The sequence below is a fragment of the Corvus cornix genome, chromosome 2, assembly GCF_000738735.6.
Source record: "Corvus cornix cornix isolate S_Up_H32 chromosome 2, ASM73873v5, whole genome shotgun sequence".
In the NCBI taxonomy this organism is placed as follows: Eukaryota; Metazoa; Chordata; class Aves; order Passeriformes; family Corvidae; genus Corvus; species Corvus cornix.
This window is the reverse complement of record NC_046333.1, coordinates 135,025,297-135,052,577: the sequence shown is the minus strand read 5'-3', so window position 1 is coordinate 135,052,577 and position 27,281 is coordinate 135,025,297. Positions and strand designations below refer to the sequence as shown.

The 27,281-nt window shown below is 35.8% G+C and overlaps 1 protein-coding gene across 2 annotated transcripts in view; it reads right to left on the bottom strand.

Moving 5' to 3' along the window:
• Positions 1-27,281, bottom strand: part of ZFPM2 (zinc finger protein, FOG family member 2) — a 305,880-nt gene that overhangs the window by 223,610 nt on the left and 54,989 nt on the right. The window contains exons 2-3 of one of the 2 annotated variants that reach the window (XM_010404866.3): positions 24,865-25,023; positions 9,157-9,258 (exon numbers count right to left, since the gene is read on the bottom strand). In XM_010404866.3, coding sequence (XP_010403168.1) covers positions 9,157-9,258; positions 24,865-25,023 — 261 coding nt within the window. The remainder of the gene's footprint in view (positions 1-9,156; positions 9,259-24,864; positions 25,024-27,281) is intronic. The other variant, XM_010404867.3, reaches the window with a different exon arrangement.

Genomic DNA, 27,281 nt, shown 5'->3' with positions numbered 1-27,281 from the left:
TATCCACTATATAGCATATCATGTCCAAAGTGAAGTACCTAGTGAATCTGATGATTCTTCCTTTGCACATGCCTTTCCCAGCTATCAACTTTTTTCAGAGAACAAGAAGTCTTTTGTGCTTGAAACGTAAATGCCAGTCAAAACAGAATACATTTCAAATATGTATCACCTTCCATTTGGAGTTCAATGACTTTTAGAAGTCAGGCCAATGTTCTTGCCTCATGCTGGATATACAGAAGTACAAAGGAATTTAGGAACGTACCGTATCATTTTCAAGCCCACCTAGTTTTCCTAGTTGGCCAAGGACAGGGTTAATTTTGCACAGCCTGGAGTCATGTGTGCGTGTCCACATTGTTTTTCTGTACCATGCACATCATCACTGCGGGGTGGAAGTAAGGGATCCTCACTTCCAAGGAGGGCATGGCTTGTGGTTGGGAAGAAAAGGTGGCACATGGAGGGTGTGCTGGCCATTTTGTTCTTTGTCTTGGGGTTGTGCCGCATCGATGAGCATTTTCTGTGTAAAACACCCTCTCTTACATACACTGTTGTTATTAGGATTGTTGCTGGAACTGTTCATTTTTTTATCTCATTGCTGTTTTAAATTGTTTTTACCTCATCCTATAAGATGGTACTTCTAAACTAGGCTCATTTCTATAGCAACTGATTTTGAAATTAAATTCATATATATATGCTAACAATAACACAATTATATACTAATAATATTAAGATATAATAATATAGTATTTATAATATTATGTTAATAATATAATGATAAGGAAATGGCATCCCAACTGAAAAAACAGTTGGAATGCATGACAAGAGCTCCAGTATTCAGTGATGAAGGCACTGCTTTTGGTATTTTAGGCAAGTCAAATGAGACAATCCATGTCTCCAGGTTTACAGAATCCTGCAATATTTGAACATTGCATTATGAAAGGGGTACTACAGAAGTCACCACAGCAAGTGACATCATAACAAGAAGTATGTCTTAGTTTTCAAAATTTATTACTGCCTATTCACATGATTTTAGAGTAATTATTTTACACCTCAATTTTCTCTTAAAACCTTGGTGACCACTATTTTTGGTTAGAGGGCAGAATTTCATTTTGTCAGGTGTGACCCTAAGTAACATTTCTCCCCATCTATTACACAGGGTCAGTGTAGGTCATGCAACAACCTCTTTCCTAGAAAAGTCAAAACTGATCATGGGAAAGATGACAGCAAAGGTTTGGCTGCTACTTCCATGAGAATTCACCCAGCCACTCTCACATCCTCATCCTTCAGGCCCATACAGGGAGCAGTCCATCAACAGGATCAACTGCCTTGAAGCCAACTTCTGTACTAAGTATGTCTGTTAGACATGCATAAAAGGTCTGTTGCATGTGGCAAAGAACAGCTCTGGGCACAGAGGCCAAGTACAGCCATGTTTGTGTGCTGGGAGACTTCCTTAGCCTTTAATCAGGTGACAGCACACAAACCACCTCTGGAGAATGTTCCCTGCTATGCTGCAGCTTCTGTACCTTGGGAGCTACCTGGGAAGAGTGTCTACTGGCCTCAACCAAAATCATGACAGGGACTATTTTAACACTTATTTACTACTCCACTTCTGTCACTACTGAATATAGTAACACAGGAGTAGCATATTTTTTCTTCTGCTTCTTAGACCTGCATCTTCTCATTATGAAGCGAAGACTCTCATCATGTAAGAAGAGAGAGGTGAGACCTGAGAAAGATCTGCAAGAGAAAGCAGCTGCTGCTACAGCCAACAGAATAATTCATCAATCCCAGCTGGTCACACCAAGATTGACATCCTGGTGCTCCTATAAATGGTGCAGAGTTACACACTAAAAATTATTTTTTAAATATCATATATTTAAATACCAGTTCTTACAATCATTTCATGATCTAAGAAACTCAGCTTTTGTTACAAAAAATGGGGCAGCAGGACAAAGCTCAAGAGTTCCTGTTTTTAGAAGACATTTGGCAGTGAGTCTAAATTATGTACAGTGAAGTCTGTTACAGACACATAAAGGTTAAACAAGTTGAATATAGTGCAAGTATATTTCAGTAACAATGGTATTAGTCAATCAGAGCTAAAATGGAATGATGCAGAAGTCTGCAGATCGAGTTTCAGGGGCTATGCATGAAAAAGAACTACAGTCCTTGAATTCTATACACAAGACTGATAATTACCTAAACCCCTGCGTTTAATACACAGGTGTGGTAACCACTTAAAACAGCTCCAGTACCATAACTCAAACTACAAAGACAGCAGCCCACGAGCATTTGCACCTCCCTTAACAGAATTCAAGTGTCAAAACAAGACCTGCAGTGCAAAGGTTAACTCAATGCCTCTTAGACCCTTACATTTGTTATTCTATGTCCAAATGGCCTCCTCCTAGTTCCAAATTGTTGATGGAAAACAGATCGATATCCACAGAAATCCTTCCCTGTTTCAATAAGGTTCCCTCCCAACCCCTGGAGCCTGGGAGCCCAGCTCTCTGCTTTTAATCCAATATCCACTTCACTACAGAAGATTTATTTAGACTGCCTCTTGTTTCATTAAGGGTTCCAAAAGTCTGTAGTGATTTTTGACACTTTGTTATAATGTTTCTGTGACCCCTCCCCCCACCCCCTCCTCACATACCACACCACCCAGACTCATTTTCATATGGATACAAAGCATCGGGATAAAATGATGGTTCATTATAGTGGTACAGAGCTCTTATCTTCATCCGGCAAGAGTCATTTCCTTCCAAAGATTGAAATGCAAATGTGAAAATTAATGATAACTGCATTATCTGATAGCAGAGATAATACCGATTCACTGTCAGAGTAACACACAGTCGTTCTATGATTTCCTCTGCTTCTTCACAATATTCTTCTTACTGTCAGACTATATCTATGGCTAACTATGTTTCATGGATTTTTGTTAATTTACTTCAAATAGCATTTCCAAGATCTTATATCTACCACATTTCCCCAATCAAAAAGGAAACAAAATCAGGACAGTAATCTCCAAGTCCTTCTTAGGACTGGTTTAAAAAGAAAGAAAGAAAAAAAAAAAAAAACAGGAAAAAAAGAAAAAGAAAAGTAAAAAAAAAAAAGGTGTGTGTGAGGGGAAGGCTATCATTAATGTCTGTTTCCATCTTGCAGTGGTCTACCAACAGTTCCACTCTATATTATACAGCTCTGCTTTGTAACCCAAACTTTTTATAGTATTACTAAATAATGCAGAGTAAACCCAACAATCAATACATATTTGCAGTGATTCTTATGAATGGTTACAGGAAATCTATAAAGAAAAGCTTTTCAAACTACCTTTTATAGCAGGTAAAAATGTGAACCTGGCATATCCAATGTTTACTACAACTTTTCTGATCTATAACTCACTAAAGCAATACACAAGAATTCACATGAAAGCCTGTTTCTATCTTCTATTAAATATTAACAGCAGCATAGCTCAATGTAACATCATTTTAAAGTGCTGTTTAATTTCCAGCATACTATTTTTCTTAAAGTTTCTGATAAATCTTAAGAAAAATACCAACCTGTAAGAGTAATTAAAAGAAACCATACTGTTCTTAGGTCTTATTTTACACTGCATGGTGGGGGGTGGGTTTTTGGTTTGGGGTTTTTTTTTCTATTTTGGACATGGACAAATCACATTTTCTCACTTTCTAAGCAGAATTCAGGTACAATTCAAAAGAACTTCTGAGAGTGACTTTCAAGCTAGCCACATAAAACCACATATTCCACAAAAAAGCCATGTACTTTTACAACTATAAAAGTAAGAGCTCACATAAGGAATAAGGACAAGAAGAAAGATACCAATTCTTCCTTAGGACCAAGACTTTTCTGAGTGGCATTAATTTCACCTTTGTAAATGCCCTATACTTAGTTCCTCAACTGGTGACAGACAATATTTTTCCATCTTAAAATCCAGATACAACTTCACCTGTGGCTGAAACACTCATTGTTTTTTGGAACTGCGGGAAGAAAATCAAAAGAATGGGGCACACAGGATAGTGCAGTGGATTTGGAAAAACTTACTGGCTTAGTCAGTACCGGAAAATTGTGTCCCATCTGTCTACAGGGAAAAAACCTTCCCTTGTATATTACAGAACAGGTATATGATGTCTCCAACTCTACTGTTTCATCACTACAGGGTAATTGAGAATTACAGAATAGAGAAAAGCACAGAGAAGTTATCCTTCTTAACATAGCTTTAATAAACAGTTACTGAAGTAATAAAAATTGAGAATTGCTTATATGGAGGACTGCTTCTACTTATTCATTATAAATGCATCCAAATGGTACAGTATTTATAAAAGCAATAGATAGTATACTCATTTATTAATTTCATTTAAGTTACAAGGAACTATCATGGTCAGTCAGTCAAATTTCTGCCCCAGTGAAATCTCTCTCATTTTAGAAGTCCAGTGTTTGCCACAGAACTTGATGATGCTCTTTAGGAAAGTATCTCATTCTGAATGCAAATATTTCTAATGACAGATAAGTGACTTTTCATAAAATGTTTCAATAATGACTTTTTAAGCACTAAAATCCATTCTTTGTGTCTGAAACTGTGGATCTTCAACATCCATTTAATCTTCTGATACTTTGCTAGAAAGAGGTGCCCATGGTTATCAGATTTTCACTCTGAATTTAAAGTAGTTTGTAATCAGATTGCCCTTTAATATAACTTCAATATATCTTTGATAAAATAAATAGGGAAAGGACCTAGACTCTTCCATCATACCAGTCCTTTCAACATTCTAGTGGCTCTTCTCTAAACCTGCTAAAAATTTTAACATCATTCTTGAAGTGTGACAGCAGGTCACAGAACCCCGTTTCAGCATCAAACAAGACTGCTGATCAGACAAGCAAAGTAAGCTGAGAACCAAAACGTACCCCATAGCCACAACTCCTTCTTGTGGGCTCAACCCCAGTTCACTAGATCTCAAGATTTTTTCAGAGACCCTACTTTCTGATGCTCCTACAGATCTTTTACAACTTTAACAATTCTATCAAAATATTTATTACCTTCTTATAAGCCCATAACTTTAATTACACTGAAACTGAAATTTTGCAGCAGCTAACATGGCAAGTCATTCAGGTCTACCAATAGCAATATCTATCCATTATTTAGCTTTTTTAAAAATTTTAAACAGATTGCAAGTAACTAAATATACTTTAGGTCACATTACATATTATGTTGGTTTTACAAGACATATTTTTTTCTATAAGCCTATAGAGATTGGCATTCTGACTAACCCTCTCTCAATAAAAGCATCTTACATCACTTATCTCCTAATTTCCAGTGGGACCACTGCCATGTGTACAGAGGTCTGTAACTACCCACACTAACCTTTACTGGTTTTCAACACATTTGAGAAATCATGTCAAAAATATTTTTAAACTGAAGTTGATCACTAGATCTGGGTCATCTAGCTCCTAAAAAAGTCAATTTCAAACCACCAGACTGCTTAAATTAGGTAGTACAGAAGTATAGTCATCACCTACAGTCAAATAGGCTTTCCAGCACAAATGTTTTAAGCAGACTAGAAATAATTACATTACCCTTTTACCTGTCCCCTCTAACTATTGAGTCATGGCTTGTAATAGATCAATACCAATTTTCTAATTATTTTTTTCTTACCACATTTTAAAATGTCATCTTACTGTTATTAATGAAGCTACTGATAGATTTTTAGGGTGATTTTTTTTCTTTTCTTTTTTTTTTTCCTTTCAGCCTGGTATCATAGTTCCTAGCATCTGGTTACATCCACTTGGATTTTTCTTTTTTTTTTTTAATTCTTTTCTTGGTAGTATCAACATTTCCTCCACTTTTATTATAGCTTTTGGTAAGTCTAAAAAATTGTTCTTAAACACTTCCAAGTTATAATTCATACTTCTTAATTAAAACCTTTTCTCCTTTGTGATAGAGTTCATATTTGCTGTCTCTTATAACGACAAGTACGGTGGACTGAACTGGTATCCACCACTGCAAGTATTACCACTGGATAATGATAAACAAGCATTCATTTCCAAATCTATAAACAATTTATCTTTCAAGATGCCATACAATATATATTTTCCTTAGATTTGGCTTAACAATATTTTACTTGAGGTGCCAGGTATCTAAAATTTTCAGAGATTTTAAGGAAGTTCTGCTATGGAAGCATGAAACATATATCCAGTAGAAATTGGAATGGTCGTATTCCCTAAATGTCCTGGGTGATCTGTAGAAGCCATGTAGGAGACCTTTCTGCTCGTTATGTGTTAAAGCACTGCCCTCACATGCACTGACATCCTAACAATAATACAAAGGCTATAGAACTATGGATCTCCATGTACCAAGGCAAACAGCATATATAAAGCCATAAAATGAACTCTGCTCCCCCATTTAAAAATGAACTCTTTTTACATAAAATGCATTTAAACCAGTCTTGCTGTTCAGACTCTTTCTATTCCTTGGACTTTTCCTGTTGGCTATAATAAAAAGGATCAGGTCCTTCACTGTGTGTTTATACATACTCTATTGACCTCAGCTTCCATTATTTCAGAGCAGTTTCACTGAATAGGAATTTTTAAAAACTGAAGATAAGAACAGTGAAAATTGAGGGTAGTTGGAAAACATTCAGGTAACCCTCAAAGTGGTTACACAAAGTAGGCAGTATCTCTGACATTCCCTGATGGTCAGTGAAGGTCACAAGAATCTATGATCTGAAATATTGCTTCTGCAGAAACTCTTTGAAGCTACAGCACATTTAACTTTAGATTTTTGTTCATAAGGATATTCTAATTACAAAGACTTAAGAATGCATGTGAACCATTTAACAATGCAAATTTTCAAACAAAATAAAACTCTAATTAATGCCAGAAGCTTAATTTTTCAGTTCCTGGCAAGTACTGGCTCTGAAAGTCACAATATGTTCCCTTAGTGCTAAAAAAAGACATAAAATATTAAAATAACAAAACAGCTCTACTATTTATATAAATTCCTGAGTTGTCACAGCTCACATTATCAGTTGACAGCAACTTGTATCATGCAGAACACAGTTGCTGGATTCTGAGAGGCTCCACCTCTCAGAGACTTTCCTTACCAGAGAAGGTATGGAGACCAGAGACAGCTCAGATAACAACGAATGTATCATCATCTGCCCTTTGAGGTTGTGCCTCTACTGACAGGTGGTAAAGTTGAATCAAAGTTTTCAATGGCTCTGTTTGTGCTGTACTAAAATATGTTCCTAAATAAGCAGAATATTTCATGCTTTGTGTTTTTTTCCAAAAAACTGAAAGACGTTATCTTTGTACTGCGTGGTTGAAAATGATCTTCTGTCGATTGCTTCTTTTTCTATGTCAATAGTAACCAACTTCATTTCATGCATGACGGAGAGCATGGGATGTGGTATACACCCATTCCTTTTTTCATACGTATTATACCCTTGTAAAGAATCAATATTTAAATAAAATACAGATACTGATACTGGTGGTCATCAGTTTTCAGAAGTCAAAAGAAATTTTCCCACATTCAGCTTTGATTTCCATCTTATTCCATGTCAAAGCTATCAATAAATATGACAAGAAGTACACACATCCTACTGTTTAACTGAATTTTTTCCCAACCAAATGAAAAGATCTCCTTTTACTCCACAGTGCCATAAAAGACCTCAGAAACCTCTGAATAAGGCAGCATATATAAAAAGCAGTAACAGCCACAAAAAGCATATTCAACTATGCTGAAATACACTAAAAAATGCAACAAAAAATTAGAAATTTCAGACTTTATTTATAATGAAATTAAAAACAAGTCATATGGTAAGTACTGACACCCTTTAAATCTGCTATGCAGCTAAAAAAGGCCATTCTGCTACATCTACATATATATTTTGCATTATTTTACATGTACAGTAGTGTAATACTAAACCTTGTTTCCATATAACACCATAGTGCTTTATATAGAATATCAAGTTGTGTATTATCATGAACACCATTTTAAATGCTATCATAATAATTAGATACACTATGTCTTCATTTTTGTTTGCACTGTATTTTCCAGCTACTGATTTCAGAAAATTGCCATTAGTTTTGTTCTCCTCTTCATGAAGAGCATACAGTAATTTGCAAAATCAAGCAAGGATGAAAATGTAATTGAAATATAGGAATTTTTCTAATGAAATATTATTGTTGCATTATAAATTATTGATAGAATGGTTCTGGAACTCTCTTCTGATGTGCTCATCCTTTTGAGGGAAAATTTCCATAAGAGATACAACTATTGCTAGAGTGTGTTTGGCTTCAGATGCACATTTTGCAACAGTTTTATTAAATTATGGTCAATATAATGGATTTTTAAGGCCTATTCCCAAGTCCATGCCCGTGAAAACACTGCATTCAACTGCAGAATTGCCTAATTGAGAAATACAATTTACCCCTTTGCCTTAGGTTCTTTTACAGTACAGAGGTTTTACATATTTATATTGAACAGATACTTGAAAGTATTGCCATATTACCATTACATCTTAGCAATGTTATGCTTGCACCATCTTCACTTACACAGTAGAAAATGTTACCTTGAATTACTGTTTTAATGTGAAGTTCTATTGCTTCATTGACTGCAGTCTGAGTTTCTCTTTCCACTGAAACCAATGACCAGGTGTGTTAAATGATTTCTATCAGGCTCAAACAGGTAAAAAAAGTCCTTGAAAATGTTAGCAGACATCACGCCTATTTGTTCAGCTAAACATGATGCTAAATGTTGGCACAAAGCTTGAGAAGACACCAAAGCATCTGGGTGGTCTTCTGATCTCAGAAAACAGAGCAGAAGTGCTTCTCCCTTAATTCAACCATGGAAGAAAGAATTTACTGATACATTTTAATCCTAAAATTCTAAGCAGCAAGAACATTTTCCTTTACATCAATGCATAAGGCATATTATGTTTAACAATTTACAAAATGGTATAACCAAAGCCATTTTTTTTTTACCCAAGAATTTCATCTTAGTACTTACCAGTCGGTATCCTGGATCATAAAAGAGATAATCCATTAAAAATAAATGCAAAGCATAACAATCTACTAAAATAATGAAATTAACAAATACTGAAGTCTAGTTCAAGAAATTTCTCTTGGCTTTCAGATGTTTTTCCCTACCTGGCCCATCCCAATCTTCAGTCTCCACAGCAAGCTGCCCTGGTTTCTCTGACCTTGCATCACCATCAGATTCTGCTGCCTCCTGGATGCCTTCTTCATTGCCTAAAAAAACCCATCAAAAAATACAGTATTGACATATTTCAATAGTGACTTTTAAGCAGAGCTCCTATAATATCCAAACTGCTTACATGACTGAGTGAAAACATACACGTCTATAAACAGAGAGAAAATTTTAAAAAATATTAGATATGTAAACGTTTGCGAGCTCCCACTGACTGAAAGAAGCCCCGAGTATCCAGTACATCCAAGTTCCATGTAGAGAAAATCTTGGAAAACAGTGTTTACTCCATATGCTTAAAAAACAGAACCACAACTTGCACCTAATTCTGTAAACCAAAGCACATAAAATCCCTGAGTCTGTATGCACAAAGGAGAGAAAGAAATCGGCTGTGACCCCCCAGGAACATATGCTTTCAGTCATGGGTTTTCTTCAATTGACACCTAAATGTTTCTTACGCACTGCAGATAAATGACACTCAAAACCAAAATACGGTCCACTAAACATTTTGCTTTTTCACACAACTAGTGGAAAGCTAATTCATGATATTTCAGCATTTAAGGAATTTGCCCTTAAAGACATAATATACCAGCAGGTCCCTAAAGTAATTTTCTCTCTATCAAGCTTTATTTAAAGAAATGCTATGTTTCTGATGAATTTTCACATTTTCACCATCCAGAAGTACCTGAAAATGTCTGTCTGTCCTCTGTTACTACCCACTACAAGGTCATATACAGGACACACAGAAAACTATGATAAGGTTAAATTTTTAGAGATGACCATTTAATTTTTATTTGAAGAACTGCTTGTTGAAAGTGCAGTTATTTCAGGTAAAAAAATACACTAAGCTCCATGCAAAAATACTTTGAAATAACCACTATGAAAACTACACTGAGGATGAGGGGTTCAGGTATTAACACAAAACACTCTGGCCACAGTAATACATTAAGTGACATCTCTAAAGGCTTTTCCAGGTTGGGATTTTACGCATTTGTAGATTTTTTTTTTTTTTTTTTTTTTAATACTAACCTATCTAAGAAACTCAAGCATAGGAAGACACAAGAAGAACAGAAAGAAAAACTCAAATCTACACTATTAACTACTTCAAATAGGACTGATTATGGTTTAATTTTTTTTATCAAACTTGAAGGACACTTGTTCATAAATGGTCTACCACAAAAAAAGTGACAGCACTAGAAAAACAAATACTGTGTATTTTACAAACTGGAAAATCAGACCCTTTGTTGATTTAACAACAGGCGATCAAGAAAGAGCAAAAAGCACAGCAATTAAGCAGTAACTTGAAATTTTTTCCCCACTCATGATAACAAAAGCTTTAATTAGCAACATAGGTAAAGAAATGTGATTACAACAAACTATGCCAGATCCCCATACGTTATCACTGGAGCTATATTTATACCAGATAAGATTGTGACCTGGAGTTTTCAAGTACATGAATATATACAAACACTATAAAGTATTAACTTCATATGCACATGTAATGTCTTGTAATAATATATTCTTCCTTGCATTCATAAAACACGTCTTCTCAAATATGAAGTACAAGAGCCTGATAAACTACTACTCACACAAACACAATACTATAATCACTCCAGAGTTTGATTACAAAACTACAGTTCAGTGTACTTGTGGTACTAAAAACATAGTCCAGAATATTCAGAGGCACCGGTAGTGTGTAAAATAAAACTTGAATACGACAAAAATACCTAGTATAATTTTTGTGTTGACTGTAAAACTGTAGCCAGGCATTTGAAGTTCATATGGTTCAGTTCAATCTGAAGTTACCTTTCAGAAGAAAGTCCTAAATACTCATGTGCTGAAAAAGCTATCAAGTTTCTGCTAAGCAGTTTTAGCAATTATTTGTTTTTAAGCAACTAGCCTACTTTGAATTAGCATTTCTATAGTTACTTTGTAGTAATCAGACCTCTGCTTTCTTTGGGTGGACTGAAGAACCTACAGGATAATTTTACCTTCATTTTTCTACATTCATAGCTACTTAAAGCAGCAAAAAATTGTCTTTCATTGGAGAGACACAAAGGAAATTTTTCTTAAGTTGAAACCTAGCAAGATCAACTCCAGTTTTCTCAAAAATGTTGGAAAGCATTTCACAACAAGGGCAATTCTTGTTTTCTAACTCAAGATGTATAACCAACGTAGAAAGTCCTTAGAATGTTCTTTGTATAGAATGCAAATGTTTTTCTTCCACTGTATATAATAGAGCTGTATGTACTAAATCAGAACAGTAACAGCAAAATTTAGAAATAGTAATTCTTTTAGACAGAGAAGAAGCACAGATAATTGGATAACTATCCAAAATATTATGCTTTTCCAGGTTATAATATATACCACCCTGGTGTTAGCCTGCGAATTTCAGCATTCTTCCAATCAGTGCAACTAACCAGAATATCAAACAAATTAAACTATTAGAATTAAAAGAGGACAACGTTACGTGAAAAGATTGTGCTGAAAAGCAAAAGGACAGAGCAACAGCTAAGGTACACAAACTATAGTACACAGTAATTAAGTGTTTGGGAGATGAGGAAAGATCTGAAAATGTATGTTAGCAGATGACTTCACTTTCCATTAACTTCCTTTTTCAGTGTTCCATGAAGTATATTGTCATGTGCTTCTCATAGTCAAGTTTTCATGAATTGATGCATGTCTTGTGCAAATAGAGTAGATAAAATGTAGAATTTACATTAAGGAAAAATTTGCTTTGCATCTAGAAGTATTCCTAAGTATTTTCATTGATATTTTCTATTATTCCCAACTGCCAAGTGCATGCATTATACACCTGAAATACCACACTGATTTCTCCTGTTCCCCCACACTACTCCAATCTGCTTGTGAAACCAAAAAATGGTACATCACTGTCAATTTCTGAATCCACCAGGGAGTGAAGTCTATCCCAGGCTCAGCTGAGCATCAAGGTCAGACTGAAATAGGCAATCAAGACAATCCATTTGGTGCTGGAGACACTGCAACTTTAAAAAGCCAAAAGGAGGCTTAGCAGAAGAGCTGATAACAAAGCACATCTCTCAAGTTTTTTCCTTTCTTTCCCCATACTTAAAGCTATTTTAGCAGCTAACTTTTGTTTAGCACAAAGGAGTTTATTTCCTTTCAGAATTTATTGTCTTTCCATTGTTTACTCTTTCTGTTCAGTCACTGACTACTTTTCAGTCCCAATAAGACTGTTTTTTTTATATTTATTTTAGAACTGATTACATTTTTCTTCAATTTACAGGTGTAGACATTTAACTGGATCCAGGACATTAATTATTTCTTTCTTCAAGTCCAATCAAGTGCTTTTTGCCTATATATACTACCCATTTGCTACAAACTTGTTGATTCCTTTCTAATCCCATTATTTTGGGTTTTCTCACACTTTTTCTTTACTTTGCTGCTCAATTACATTTTGTATTTAAGTTAAAGCATAAGTAATTTTTTCCCAACAACACTGAAGAGTGATATAAAAACAATGGTAAGTACTCTAAAATGAACCAAAACCTGCTTCTGTTTAGGCAGGTTTAGGCAGTTGCTTCTTAGCAACTAAGCCTGGTAAGTGAATTCTGTCCTTTAAATGATCATTGCATGAAAAAATACTCTTATGAGTAAGCACATGTAATACCATAAACTATGTTCAGTCATGAAGCAAGTAAATCTAAGAGAATTTCCACTACTTCTCTATACTTGGTATTAAAGTTACACTTTTGGCAGAACTTATCACCTCTAACCCCAGATGCCTGAAAGTTAAACTAGTCCAGACTACTTACGTAGATGCTCCTATAGGCAGGGAAGAAAGAAACCTCCTGAGTGATTCATCCTATTCTAGGATGCCTGAGATATGAGACCCCGCTTGGTGTCTGAGAGAGCTGAAATGAATCATCTTCTTAAACATACAGCTTAGACTAGGAACCTATCTTTAGTCAGCTAAAGTTGGGTGAAACAAATCTCTGACTTATGCTGAAATGCTGAATACACAAAACACTGCTTAGCTAAGAGGAAAAAAGAAAGTCTTATTCAAACAACTTCAGTACGTAATGTGGATAGAATTTTCATCTTGACCTTATAATTTCTTACCAGCATTGACTGTTTCTGTTGTCTTCAAAAACAGTTCAAGCTTTTTTAATGTGGTTTAAATAGCCTAATGTTTATCCAATAGACAATTCACTGTAATTCAAGATGGTAAAGTTGGTCAGGAAATCTGAAGACTGTTAAAAGGGAAATATTACCAGAAATGTGAGAGAGAGAACTCCAACTTCTCTGACAACACTGACAAGTAGGAAAAGAGAGACTTGAATATTAACAAGTAATTTCACTTTAATCTTTTTAACAAATTAAAGACTTTCCAATTTGTACTTAATCAGCTTGTACCACAAGTAGTTGTGGTATTTTAAAGAAGCACATGGGTTAGCAGTTCTTCTCAACCCTGCTGTTTTAATCCATGTTGTTCCTATCAGTATTAGGCTCTTACAGAAAGTCTCGCACAATGTAACTATTGAACTTTCTTGACTAGGAATGTTATAGCAGCTGTTAGGCACTCTATAACGTATTTTGCAATCAGCTAAATCAACAAAGTATTTTTAACAATGAACAGTTCAGAACTGACAGATCTACTTTCTTGTTCGCAACTGCTTATCATGGCATAGATATCATGTATGTTTACCAGGTGCTTCCTATAGTTAGGATACCTTCACAGAAGCCGCTCACAAAAGATAAGGTCATAAAAGAGATGAAAAACGTGCAAGCTTCATACACTCATGGTTTTATCATCAGACAAAATAGCTTTGGGTGAAGGAATGTACCAGTCACAAAAAGCACACAGCAGGTTCTATTAGAGAACATTAAAAGTTTGAAATTCAGTTTGTTTTCCCTCTTCCTGGCAGCATAAATGTAAACTTAAATTGTTAACATCCTCATACAGCTGTTCAGAGTAAAACATCACTTCTCAATTATAATAAATCAGTTTAGAAATAAATTGCTGCAAAGCCTGTAGCACTCTGTATTGCCAAAAGAGAAAACAGACTCAATGCAAAGACTTGGGGAGTCACTCACTGTAGACTTTCATTTGGCAAGGACATAACCTCATGTATGGTGACAGACCAGTGCGACTGACTGTGAAGGGGGAGCAGGCTCTCTCCTTTCTGCCACAGTCTACAGCAGCAGTAATTCTAGATCCAACCTAAGAAGGATTCTGAGACTATATGTATGAACTAGATGCCAGAGCTTCAGAAACTACAGATCAGCAATCAAAAATTGTCCTCTGTTATTCACTTTATCTCAAAGCCTGCAACCAGTAACAGAGCTTACACGCACTGATAATCCTGCTCTTGAATCCTAAGAAACACACTGTAAACTGAGAATTGTTGCCAGGAACCTCTCTTCAGAAGCCATACTCAGTAACTTTGAAATAAACCATATACAACTTAAAATACAAATACTTAATTCATTCAGTGTAACTTGCCTTTTAGCAGCACACACTATTCTTAAAAAGACCAATGACATCTAACAGGCCTTAACTAACCTTCTTGTGGATTATCTCTTTTTAAAGTATTCTATGTATATATTTAACTATAATTGTAATGGCAATACAGGTTTCAGCAGATATAAAATATTATAGGTATAAAATAATGCAAAAAAAATTATACAAGATTTTGGAATGGTAATAGAACTGTGAGAATAAAGATATTAAATAATTTGGGAGGGATGTTTCCACACTGTCCTATTTGCCAAATGATGTGAGGACAAGATCAAAAACTACAGTGGGTACAGTGCCATGCAAACGGGTTTATTCTACAAACCTTGCAAGGGCAGAGAGACAGAGAGATAGAGGAAGAGATCTGGTGCTATCACTACCAGACTGTTATCAATTCATCTGATAAATATCAGAAATATATTCAGTGAAGCCCATAAAAATCAACTGAGACACCCTACTCTACAAACACAGAAAGTATGAGCAATCTCTGGCCCACAGATGATTGATTTGGTAACGTACCTGAAAGAAGCCAGCACTTGAACAAGTTAATCTACTGCATTTTATTTCAGATTATATTAATCATCTCAATACTTTGCTTCTTTGCAAGCAATTATTGTTTTCTGTCATGCTGATTAACAATCATAATTTCTCCTGGGAAAAACCTCATTTGAAATAACTGCATGTTTCCATTTGCCCTAAGCACTCTTAGAATTATTTATCCAGCAAGTCTCAGAAACAAGGCATTGTCTTTTTCCCTAACTTTTAGGATCAGTCTGTGAATACTCAAGTGTTAGCGAGTGCCTACATATGTGCAAGCCGCTAGCTCTCCCAAAACAGTGGTATGAAACTGTTTTGGTTCCTATTAAAATCACCACTTTGTTTAATAAAATGACATCTTGACACATTACATTTCAGCACAGTGATCATGTTAAAAAGCAGTGTCAATTATTTCTAACTATTTCAGCTACAGCACTTTTCTCCTGGGATAAGACACTGCTGTGCAGCACATTCATCTAGACTGAGTCTGGCCTTCCTCTTTCTCTACATGTTTGATATGTTCTCATTATCGCCACTGTTTGCTTTTGAAGTCCCTTTCAAGACAAGGATCACTCATTCAAATGTATTGCCTGCAGAACAGTGAAAGTGTTCTCTAAATTGTATTCCTGGCTTTCTTTTTAATAATGTGTTTTAAATATATATATGTATATACGTTTATATGTATATTCTAATTTTTAGGGAGCAACTCTAAACACCAGTGCTACAAACAAGCACCATATACCAGCTACTCAAGAGCTTCTATTGATTAAAAAAAAAAAAAAGAAAAAAAGTCTTGCATCTTTTCAATCTTTCCCCATTAAAGCTTCAAATACAAGAACTCTATTAGACATACGCAAGTACTAGCCTGGGGTTCAAACCACATACCTCTAAGCACTTGATTAGAAAAGCAGCAGAAGCGCCATTTTAAAAGATATTTACATGCCACAAATAAAGACTGTTGCTTAATATAATTTTTAAAAATTATTTCAATGGAAATCAACAATCCATGAGATTCTAAACCAGCCTGCAGCAGAACAGAGAGATTACTTCAGAGAAATTCTAACAAGTTTCAAATTCTAAGTTTGAAGGCTCTTCTTCAAGTTCATATTTCAATTTAATTATATAACAATTCTGTTCCATCTCTACTGCAGAAATATTCCATCTCTTATAAAAATTCTTCATCCAACCAAGAACACCTCATGTAATACTTTACAGGTAAAATCATTATCATATACAAATCCAGTTTTTATGTGATTTCCACATGACTACATAATGAATAGCAATAGGTATCTGTTCCTACACAGTGAAATTTTAATTTACCTTGTTGAAAACAACTGGAGGTTTTTATTTGAAATAATCAACACTTCAGATGCTTCAATATCAAAAGCAGCCAACTCCCTATCACTACAGGCATGTTTCCACATACATGTTGTATTACACATGATTTCAAAAGCAGTCTAGGCTTCTGTGAGTCAAACCCAAGAAAAAGACTTAGCAGTCATAAATACATGCTTCTTTTTCTCTATCCAGCAGTAATATTTTTCTTACCAATATTTATCTAACGATGTCATAAATGTGGCATTTGCTTAATTTATTTTTACTGATCCTTTCAGAGTTAAATTACTGCAAATATACCCATATAGTACACAACCTGTGAGCAAGTCTGCTTTGTGGGCCTGGGTTGACAAGAATTTTTTCAGCCATGTCTTAGAACTCTTCCAAAGTATTCAGAATTTTTGTGTCAAGGACAAACATGCTAGACCACGACAACACCAAATCAGACAAAAAAGAGACAAAATGGACCTTCATTATAAATAAAATTAGAAACAGATGTACAGTACACATGAACTAAGAACATGTGATGAAACTGTCATTTGTGCATTTCATGTTTTAAAGAAGATTACCCTTATTAATTTGCAATCCATATTCTGTCAAATTTGATCTCAAAATTAAGTCAATTCAAGTTTTGTGACTTTCTAGAAAGAGGACATTACACTACTTGTTGTAACCAAATAATCCCTTCGTGAATTCTATCCCTTGCTGTGATAGAATTCAGAATTTCATTGTTCTTAAGAAAACCAAAATGTGCTGACTGAAAAGGCTGGAGTTGCTTTGATAAACTGCTTAAAGTTGAGTAAGCTGTTTAAGTGTTTCTCTCACTTTTTAATTCTATACAGTTAAAATAATGTTTTCTATTTGGATCTTTGTATTTATTTCTTGAAACATAGCTTTCTAGTTTCTTTTTGAGATACAATTTTCTTCTTGATGACCAATTATTTAATGTCTTGATTAGAAGAAGGGTTTGTGTGTTCAATTTAGGTCAAATTTTTATCCAACTAAAGTTGATGTCAATACCTACATAGGTTTCAGCTGGACTGAAAATATGGCATGACAGGTTTAAACATGGGTTAGCAGTAAATAAAGAGAAGTATAGAATAGACAATCTTGTACTTTTTCTTTTGGAAGCCTTTACATGCTCTCTAGTGAATGGTGAAGGAAAAAAAAAAGGTCACTCAAACCTTTTCAGATATCTCTTTTCCCTTCTAGCAAGAAAACAGGTGATCCTCTGAGCTCCAGTAGCAGGAAAGAATAAGAAATCATAACAGGTAAAGCACAAGGCAAATGCTGATATTCAGATGAAAAAGATCTTTCATCCTGCTGGGATCCAATCTAATTCTGACTTAGCATTGTTCAAAGGCTATTATCAGAGAAGCCCCTTTGTTTCTTTGTCTATATTCAGCATCTGACAAAAACTACGGAACATTAGAATCATAGAATCATCAGGGTTGGAAGGGAACTTGAAGATCATAAGGTCCAACTGTTCACCCAGCACTGTCACTGTAACCCCTAAACCACATCACCCAGAGCCAGATCCAGACACCTCTTGAACACCTCCAGGGATGGTGACACCACCATCTCCCTGGGCAACCTATTCCAATGCCTGACCATGCTAATGCCTAACGGTGAAAAATGTTTTCCTAATATCTAATCTGAATCTCCCCTGCCTCAGCTTAAGGCCATTTTCTCTCATCCTCTCACTGCAGGCATGGCAGGAGAGACTGACCCCCACCTCACTACAACCTCCTGCAAGGTGGATGTAGAGACTGATGAGGTCCCCCAGCCTTGTCTTCTAAAGTCGTTTCAGATGAATATGATACAGATAAACATAAGGGAACCCTTACTCTGGGGAACATGAAAATCCAGCAGTGTCACAAACATGCACACAAGTCAATAGGAGGTAACTGTTGCATTTTTGGAGGGAGCAGTGCTGTGTGTTCTTATGCATATTCTAGTTATCCTAAAAGATGAAAATAGATACATGCCCTCTTCTGTCTCTGATTACCAAAAAGAATGAAAGTATCCTTCATTTAGTCAGAAAGCCTACCTAAATCAAGTGTAATGAATTAAAATAAATATAAAGAATTTAAAGGAATATGAGCTCCAGCAGAAGTATTGCCAGGGAAAGATAATGTCAGGTGCAGGGAGGGGGGGTGTCTGGTGCCAAGCAAAGCCGAGGGCTGTGCAATCACCTCTATCAGTGCTCTATCAGTGTCTACACTCCAGCCAAATCCAGAGAAAACAAGGAGTCAAAGATTCAGGTCAATAAGCTTATAGGCGATTTGCACAAACAGCTCCTGCAGCAAGGTAAAAAACAAAGTCATATTGGCTTTTCTTTTTTATTCCTTCCCTTTGAACTCCTTGGTCCAAACACACCCTCGAAATGTCAGTGTTATATGCAAGAATTTAAAGAGCTGAGCTTCTTAATCCCGTTAAGAAATAAGAACAAAGTTGCCTGTAAAGATCTCCTTATTGAGCTCAAAGTGATTACGGTATAGCTGCCTTCTGCTGATCCTACTTCCACTTGCTACAGCAAAAGTGTAGAATGAAATCCATTACTGAAAAGGAAAAAAAAAATATTAAAAGGTTTCTGGTTAAAAAAATGGGGAAAAAATAAAGAAAAGTGAGCAAAATCTACTGTTTGATGTAGAAGCAGAAAAGAGCAAGCATATTGTTAGTCACTACATCTGTAACATGAAAGAAGTAGGGAATATGTACACAGATGCACACAGGCATACACACAGACACAAAGTCATACTCCAGAGGAAAAAGGGACACACAGAAATCATCTTCAGGGTGTTAAGAGTTTGGCTGGTACTATAGATGGCAGCATGATAGCTTTGCACATGAAGTACGAAGGGATAGATGAATACACCGACAAACTTAGCTTTGTATATGCTTTCTCATATGAGGAATCACACTGCAGCTGTTTCTCTGAATCTCAAGCCTGGCTGCACAATCAGGTCACATGATTTAACATAAAAAATTCCAGTCCCAAGCTGGTCTGGCAGGCTAGCAACAACATGAGTATATGTACACGAGCAGAAAACTTAGTTCAGGTTTGGAACTCATCCCTTCCTGCCCAAGCAGAATATGAGAACATAGAACCAGGTACACACTCAGTATGCAGGCCATATATTCCCTGAGTTCTCTTCTTGCTGACTTAGAACTGCATATGAGTTTCAGACTGCACTGGATTCCCCTCATTTCCCTCTTCCCCCACAAATAAAGGTAACCAATGTATCAGGAACTCGAACCACTCAACCAGCTACAGAGATCGCTGCAAACATACACAGCAGTGTGTGTTATAGATCCTAAAATCATTGCATCCTGAAACAATCACTCTCCACCCCACCTCATGTATCCCCGCTATCACCCAATGTCACCAACTGAAGCAGAGTTAACACTGGGAAGCAGAAGCCATTTGCCTTCCCATCTCCCACCAGGAGTTTTAAGGCCACTGAATCTCCTTCCACTGAGGGCTGATGCCAATGTTGCCTTGTGATGAAGTAACTATGGAAATCCTACAACGTGAGGAGCAAGAGCAATAGCCATACTACAAGCAGTGAACAGGAGAATTTGACATAACTGTCTTGGCAAGCAGCAAGAAATAAACCTGCCTTCTTTCACTAATTATCAGATATGGACATTCCTTCATTTACCTCCTTCTTCTGGCAACAGTCCAACATTTTCTCCTTTGATTATACACCACCTCCATTTTCTTCTCTTGCCTCTTCTGTGAACACAGCTACTTAACTATCTACTAATCTCAAGTGATCTCTCATATTGCTCAAGATAATTTTCCTTTGAAAGTTAAACCCTCATTTAACACTTCTGCTAGGAAGGAACTGTAATTTGCTTAGCCAGTTTCCACCACTATGAAGTCACCAAGGCTCCTGTTCTCCTTCCTGTTTATGGAGAGTAAAAGATGTCACCATATGAGCACAGCAAACTTTCCAAGTAACAGACAAGAACATTTTATTTTTCCTGAGGGTATCTAAGCAAGATGACAGTAGTCAGAGACTCGAAAACCAACCATAAACTATCTCACCTCACAAATGAACTTGATTTAGAACTTTGGTTTTCATCCCATCACCTTCAACCTGGCCTTTGTACTGTTCTGATGTTTTTCCCCTTCTATCTGCCCTTCTGCAATTACTAGCCCTATCACGCCTCCAGCTCATTTCTTCACATCTCTGTTAGCATTACCTTTTTTTCTTATTCCAACCTACAGTAGACAAAATTTAATCTTTATGTCATATCTCCTAGCTTCCAAATCCAGCCTATCCCTGTTCTACATGGGAGACAGGCTACTTTCTCCTTATTTAGATTGCTGAAATACTGACATTTAAGTAATAAATTTTCTATATCTGTATTTAATCTGAACTAATCTTAATCTGATACAGACTCTGATTCCAGATACCCACTATCTGGACATTAAAAAAAAAAACATATTCATCAAGGGAGATTCCAGGCTAATACAAGCTTTGTGTGGACAGCATCATCAGATACCCTCTTTATTGGCAATACATCAATTTGTAGTAACTAAACATAAACAGCAATTTTCAAAGCCTGTTTTCAAACTGACAAGATGTAATGAACTATCATCAAGGCTACCTTCTACAAAGTTGTTTGTTTCTACTTCAAAGATAGAGATCAGCGCAGCTTTGTAGTAGAACACCACTGTCCTGTTTCCAAAATACTCCCTTTCTCCTAATCCCACTGTCAAAAACTGCAAACAAATCAAACTTAGCTACCATCTATAATGAAGCTCTTCATCCAAAAGGTTAAAAAATAAGAGTTGTAAGCTTAAAGCAATCCCTGACAAATAGCAGGTTGGTAATTTCCACTTCAGCTTTGAATATTTACATGCTTAAACTGTTGTACACTTCCTCACATTTGAGAGTAAATGAAGATCACATAGGAATAAACATTCAAATGCAGCAAAGTTAATTTTGTGGTATTGCAAAATTGTGGGAGAAGAGGAATTTTCTGAATTCCTTGTCATAAAAGCCATTAACTAGCAAAAGGAGAAGGGAAAAGTAATAGCAGAAAGTCAAAATTTTGAAAACTGAGAAGTTGTAAAATGACATGTAGCTCAATCAATGTGATTAATTTGCTTCACTCTTTGCAGAGGCTTTCGCCTTCACCTTCTAATTCTGGCAACTATTCTGCTGAATCTATCTCACAAACCCAAATTAATAAGGTGGGAATGACAAGTATGGCTTTATAAAGGTTCCTGTTTGCAATTTAGACAGTTAGGGACTGCTCTCTGCTTATAATACCATTAGGCACAGTCTGACAGGAAAATCTCTTCAGTCAAAAAACCAAAGTTACCAAGTTGTGAACCTGTAAGTCCTCTATTCTCATTCCTCAGAATGAATTGTGACTTCAGTAAATTTTTGCCTTTGGTACCTAGTTTGGATAGTAAAAAGCCTCTGGTTTTAGGTGGTACTTGAATTTACAGAGCTGGGTAAGTATAAAAAACATACCATGGATGAAGCCTCACAAACACCTCATCCCCAACAGCTGTGCCACTTGTTCCCCATGCCTCTTGATTCTTGCAGGAAGCCCCGCTACTCATTTGTCCTCTTGTTCTGGGTCAGCTGGGAAGAAGCCCCAGGGGAGGGAAATAGGGAGACAGGACAGATAAAATTTATATCCAAGAAAACACCTTTACTTTCTAGAACCTTTAATGGTCCATGATAGCAAGGGCAGAATTCAGAGATAGCATAATGGATTCCCATGTCAGCTCCAATATATTTCTGGGAAAAGAAAACCTGTTGCATGAGAAAACACAGATCTACACTGATTTTTTCCTTATTTGAAAATACTTGTCATTTACAGGCTGCCAATACTATCAAAGAGCAGAAAACAAATCAAAACTCAGGCCCCAAAAGCAGAAATTAGACTGCATTTATTTGTTCTCTAACCTATTTGGTACACAACTCATTTTCAAGCTTTTTCATTTTCTTAATGAATTTTCATTCATGATGTTAAAAAATATTTCTAGGGAAAAAAAAGTAGCTTATTTCTCATACCATCTTTTAGTTTCAATGCTGAAACACTACAAAGAAGAACAGAAGGCCACAAATTCTTAACAGATTAATGAAAAAACCCAGTGAGAATTAGTCTCATTTTTAGTATTTACTATATAATAGAGTCACAAACCCTTTCACTAAGAAAAAGACACAAAAGAAATTTATTTGCTTTCCAGATTAGTTTTGTCTTCTTAGGGTTTATCTTCAGAAAAACATTGGCAGCCTCATGCTAATGACACTTAAGATGTGACCCTGAAGAAGTAGGACATTCCACAGAAGTTGAGACATTAATAAAAACCCAGCACATTTCTAGTCTCCCATTCCATCCGTTTCCAGGGATATTCCCAGTTTGCTTCAAAGTGGGACTTTTTGTCACACTGCCTCAGCTGGAGGTAGATTAGAAATTTTATGTGCCCCTTGATCCTTAGAAATCTTCTTTTCAACTTTTCTTCTGCAGCAGTTGCACTGGAGAGACTTAAGATTCTTTTATAACTACAACACACTTATGAACTGCTGGGAAGTCAGAAGGTATTTAGCCTGAAGAATCAGCAGATGTTCTTAATAAAACATATAATCAACATAATCAAGATTCAGATTCCCATTTGATGCCTGATCTTCTTTAATACAATGGCCTGGATTCACTGCTTTCCCTGAAAGATTTTTGTTTAAAGGGAAGATCCAAGATAAATTGAAATTCAATGTGAATTTGCAATATTGATTACTATTTAAAAAAAAAAAATTAAATTTTTTTTCTTGATTTCACCCAAAACCATAGTATTTTCCACTGGTAGGCCCTGGAAATGCAGTAAGAAATACAGAGAGGTAACTAAATCAAACTGATATGATATGAACTAATAGTGGGACATAATATTCCACTGCTGACAGGAGGAATTCAAGAGACGCCAGTATAACAATTATGCACACAGTGGTTTAAATATTTATTTAGTACTGCCAATAGCAGAATAGCAGGAGGAGTACATTTTACCACCTAAGGAAAATGGTGTCTTTCTGAAAGGCATGTGAACACAAAGTAATTGTAGTAGGTGTTCATGTCGCAGTTATAATAGTACTAAATTCTTTCTGTTGGTAAAGAACCTATTCATAATCTGGTTTCTCCTCACCGTAAGATTTCTAGCAGCTGAACTCCAAACTATCAATTAAACTCTTTTGATCTCTTAGGGTGGCTTACTAAGTATCAAGAACCTGTAACGCAAAAGTAAATTATTTTGTAAAAAGTATGCAAGCTCCATAGAGGACATGTAGAAAATACACTGCAATGCCTTTGCCACTGATGACTGAAGACTCTCTAGGAAGGACCAATATTCTGCAGTCAGAACACTTGACTCGTCAAACCGATTTATTTGACTTTGTCCAAGAGAGATGAAAATAATACAAAACCAGCAACATACCAAGTTATCATATGAAAAAATGGTAACTTATTTATATGTCAGTATCTGGGAAAGAGCAGAAAGACAGAGAAACCATCAACATCCAAATGCCCGAGGGATTCGTGGACTAACAGAAGAACACCACCACAACAACTTCAGCTATTTGATAGGGCATCCTTACCTCCAGAAGACAAACGATAGAGCAATCAAATGGATATCTGGCAGGAAGAAGGTTAAGTCAATGTTCTAAGTAACAATAGTGTGTTTTTCTGTCAGCTGATTGGGAAGCAGCACAACCTTGCAGACTGGAATGGTAAGAATGAATTGCTGTGTCTTATGCTAAAGTACCTCAATCTTCAATAATTTGCAAGTAACAAGTGCACCAAAAAGGTATCTGCAACTACAAAAGTTATCCTTTCACAAATCACTAGTTTTCCACCATGCATAATAAATTCTATAATAAGCTCTATTTTAATCGTAGAATCTACAGACACAATCTGTTTTCCTAGCAATGTTTCCTAGGCAGAGAAGCAATGAACAGACATGCTGCATTGCTAGCTTCAGATCTGGTAATAATTGACTTCTGGGGTCTGTTCTTTACAGTTAAATATGTAGAAAATAACACTTGGAGGAAAACATTAAGGCAAGATGACTCCTGTCCCTGAAAAGTGTCTTTCAACATACTCAAATATTTATCCCTTACCAGACTTAACTTCACAAATGACTCCTTTTCCTGTTTTTAAGGTAATAATAATAGGGCTTTTTGTACATTTTAAACCAAAAAATCTCTTTGACCAGCTGGACACAGTTTGGCCAATATTCTCTCAAGAGGCTGGCTACAATGATTACCTTTATTACAAAAGTATTCCACTTCTTCACAGCTCAGATTTTCAGGCTCAAACTCTGCAGAAAAGCTTTCCTCCAATGGAAAGTCTTCTTTTGAGATAGTATCATTTTCCTCAGACAGGCACTCTTCTTCTTCATCCTCAGTAGCATCTTCAAGGGGCCCTTAAAAAAGAATCAGGAACACTGTGGCAAAACGATCTAACAGGACAATGTGAAATAAAACCTCAGTGAACTTTTAACTGGCCTTCTTTGGCTAGTTTTTCCATTCACAGCTGTGTACAGCATTTATTAGAATTGGAAAAATAACATTTTATGGAAATTTAAATTGAAAGTGACTTTTCCTGATGACTTCAGGATAAGCAAAGTGTCATTAATAATATGTATTAATAATACTCACACATGGAGGTTTTTCATTATTCATTGGGCTCTACTATTAAACACAGACAGTTTTAACAGTGGAAATCAAAGCTGTATTTGTAAAACAACATAAACAGTGAAGAGCCTTGTTTGTTAGTGATTGTTTTTGATGCTGAATTACAGTACTTAAAATGTTCTTTTACAAGCTTTGTTAATCAAATTAAAAGTACTGACAACAGTGAAACACTACAAAGGTTTTGACAGCACAAACTTCAGTTTATTCTGCTATTTTGCTTCAACCAGCCCCTGGTATCTATGATCATTCATGCCAGACTCCTTAACAGATTCCCAGCCCATGGACAGTGGTCAAGAGACTATTTGTTCATTTCACAGAGGCCAAACAAATATCCTGGTAAACTACCAGACCAGGGCTCCTAAAAAATAAACTAGTTACAGAAACAGGGCATGAGTTTGAATTTGAAGTGGTAGTCTGAGGTCTTTGACTTTTCTTCTAGTTACCTAGAGATACTACTGCTACAGATCCTCTCGAAGAGACAGCACCAGACAGATTATAACACAGCACCAAAGTCATCAATTAGAATATACTCAAAAATTAAAATCTTTCTCATATACACACACTTCAAAATCTTTGGTTAATAGTAATTATTTGCTAAAGACATCTCTTGTGCAGGATGTAGAATTTTACCCTAGATTTAAATAGAGATTTGAAATAACTGAACATATTTTAATTTAACGAAGATTTTATTAAATGTCAGTATGTTTCAAAATCCATCTTAAGACTGGATTTCAGAAGAGAGATTTCATTATACATGGTTGAGGTTGGAAAAAAATTATGTATTTCACTCTCCAATGAAAGCACAGCCTCATTTATAATTGACTGAGTATTTCTTCTTCAAAATGAAAGCGAGCTAGCTAATGAAAAAAAATGTGATTTGTATTTATATGATAGTTTTATGGTATTAAATACACTATTCCTATATAATCTATCATGCTAAGATACAATACATAAATGATTCTGTTGTGTTCAATGAAAAGGAAGGAATAAATTTTTAAAGAAATCAAATATTGACTACACTCTAATTTTATGTAATTTATTACGAACCAGTGACTACCTACATTTATTAAAACAGGAAAATTCACTTTAGGCTAGGTTGTGTAATTCTTGCTTCAGAGGAATATGATGGTTACTTTTTATTGAAATTGATTGAGATTCCCAGCTGGGATTCCATAAATTAATATAGCTTACTATCTTTCATGGAAATATGACTCTCTGTGCCAGCTGAGAATCTGACCAAATGAACCCACTTTTGTAGACACATACTTGCCAACAGTAGCTGTCATTCAACAATATAGCTCCTAAAATAAGGGGCTATTATTATGGCTGAAGAAATAAAGATTCTCACTATCAAAGTATCCATTACTGTTAATTGCACCTTCCAGCCATGCCGGGAAAAAATCCAGCAACTGCATATGCACAGGGAATGAAGAGTGGCTATGGCACTGTACGGAACAGAGAACAAAGCACGAGCACAGGCTGGAACAGTGCGCTGCAGCTGAACATGGGCACTCCAGGCACCTTACGCGTGTCCAGGTTCAGGAAATGAAAGCACAAGGGGTTCTGCACAAATTATCAGAAATACTGTTCAAATTTCATTTTATTATTAATACGTGACATTTGTCTGGTGTGAGCCATTTACTAGTGTGCACTCCTAGTAACACCTGGATAAATAAACTCAGAAAAAAATATGCTATTTTAGGGAAATATAAGTTTTTGCAACATATAAAAATGTATTAACACCATATTTTGCATCATTTCAGGAGCAGCTATAAGCCTAATAAATTTTCCAAGTATTTTAAATCTGAGGAAAAAATTTAAACTTCAGCCAACATTTTCAGTGAAAGTCAATTTCCTGCTCTTTTTTATTGACTTTTACAATGCGTCTTACAAAATACAGCAAAAGCAATTTACCTGAAAGTAATCCAACTGGCATGTATACATGACATTTAGGTCTGTTTCTAGATGTTAAACCAGTTTGTTTGAT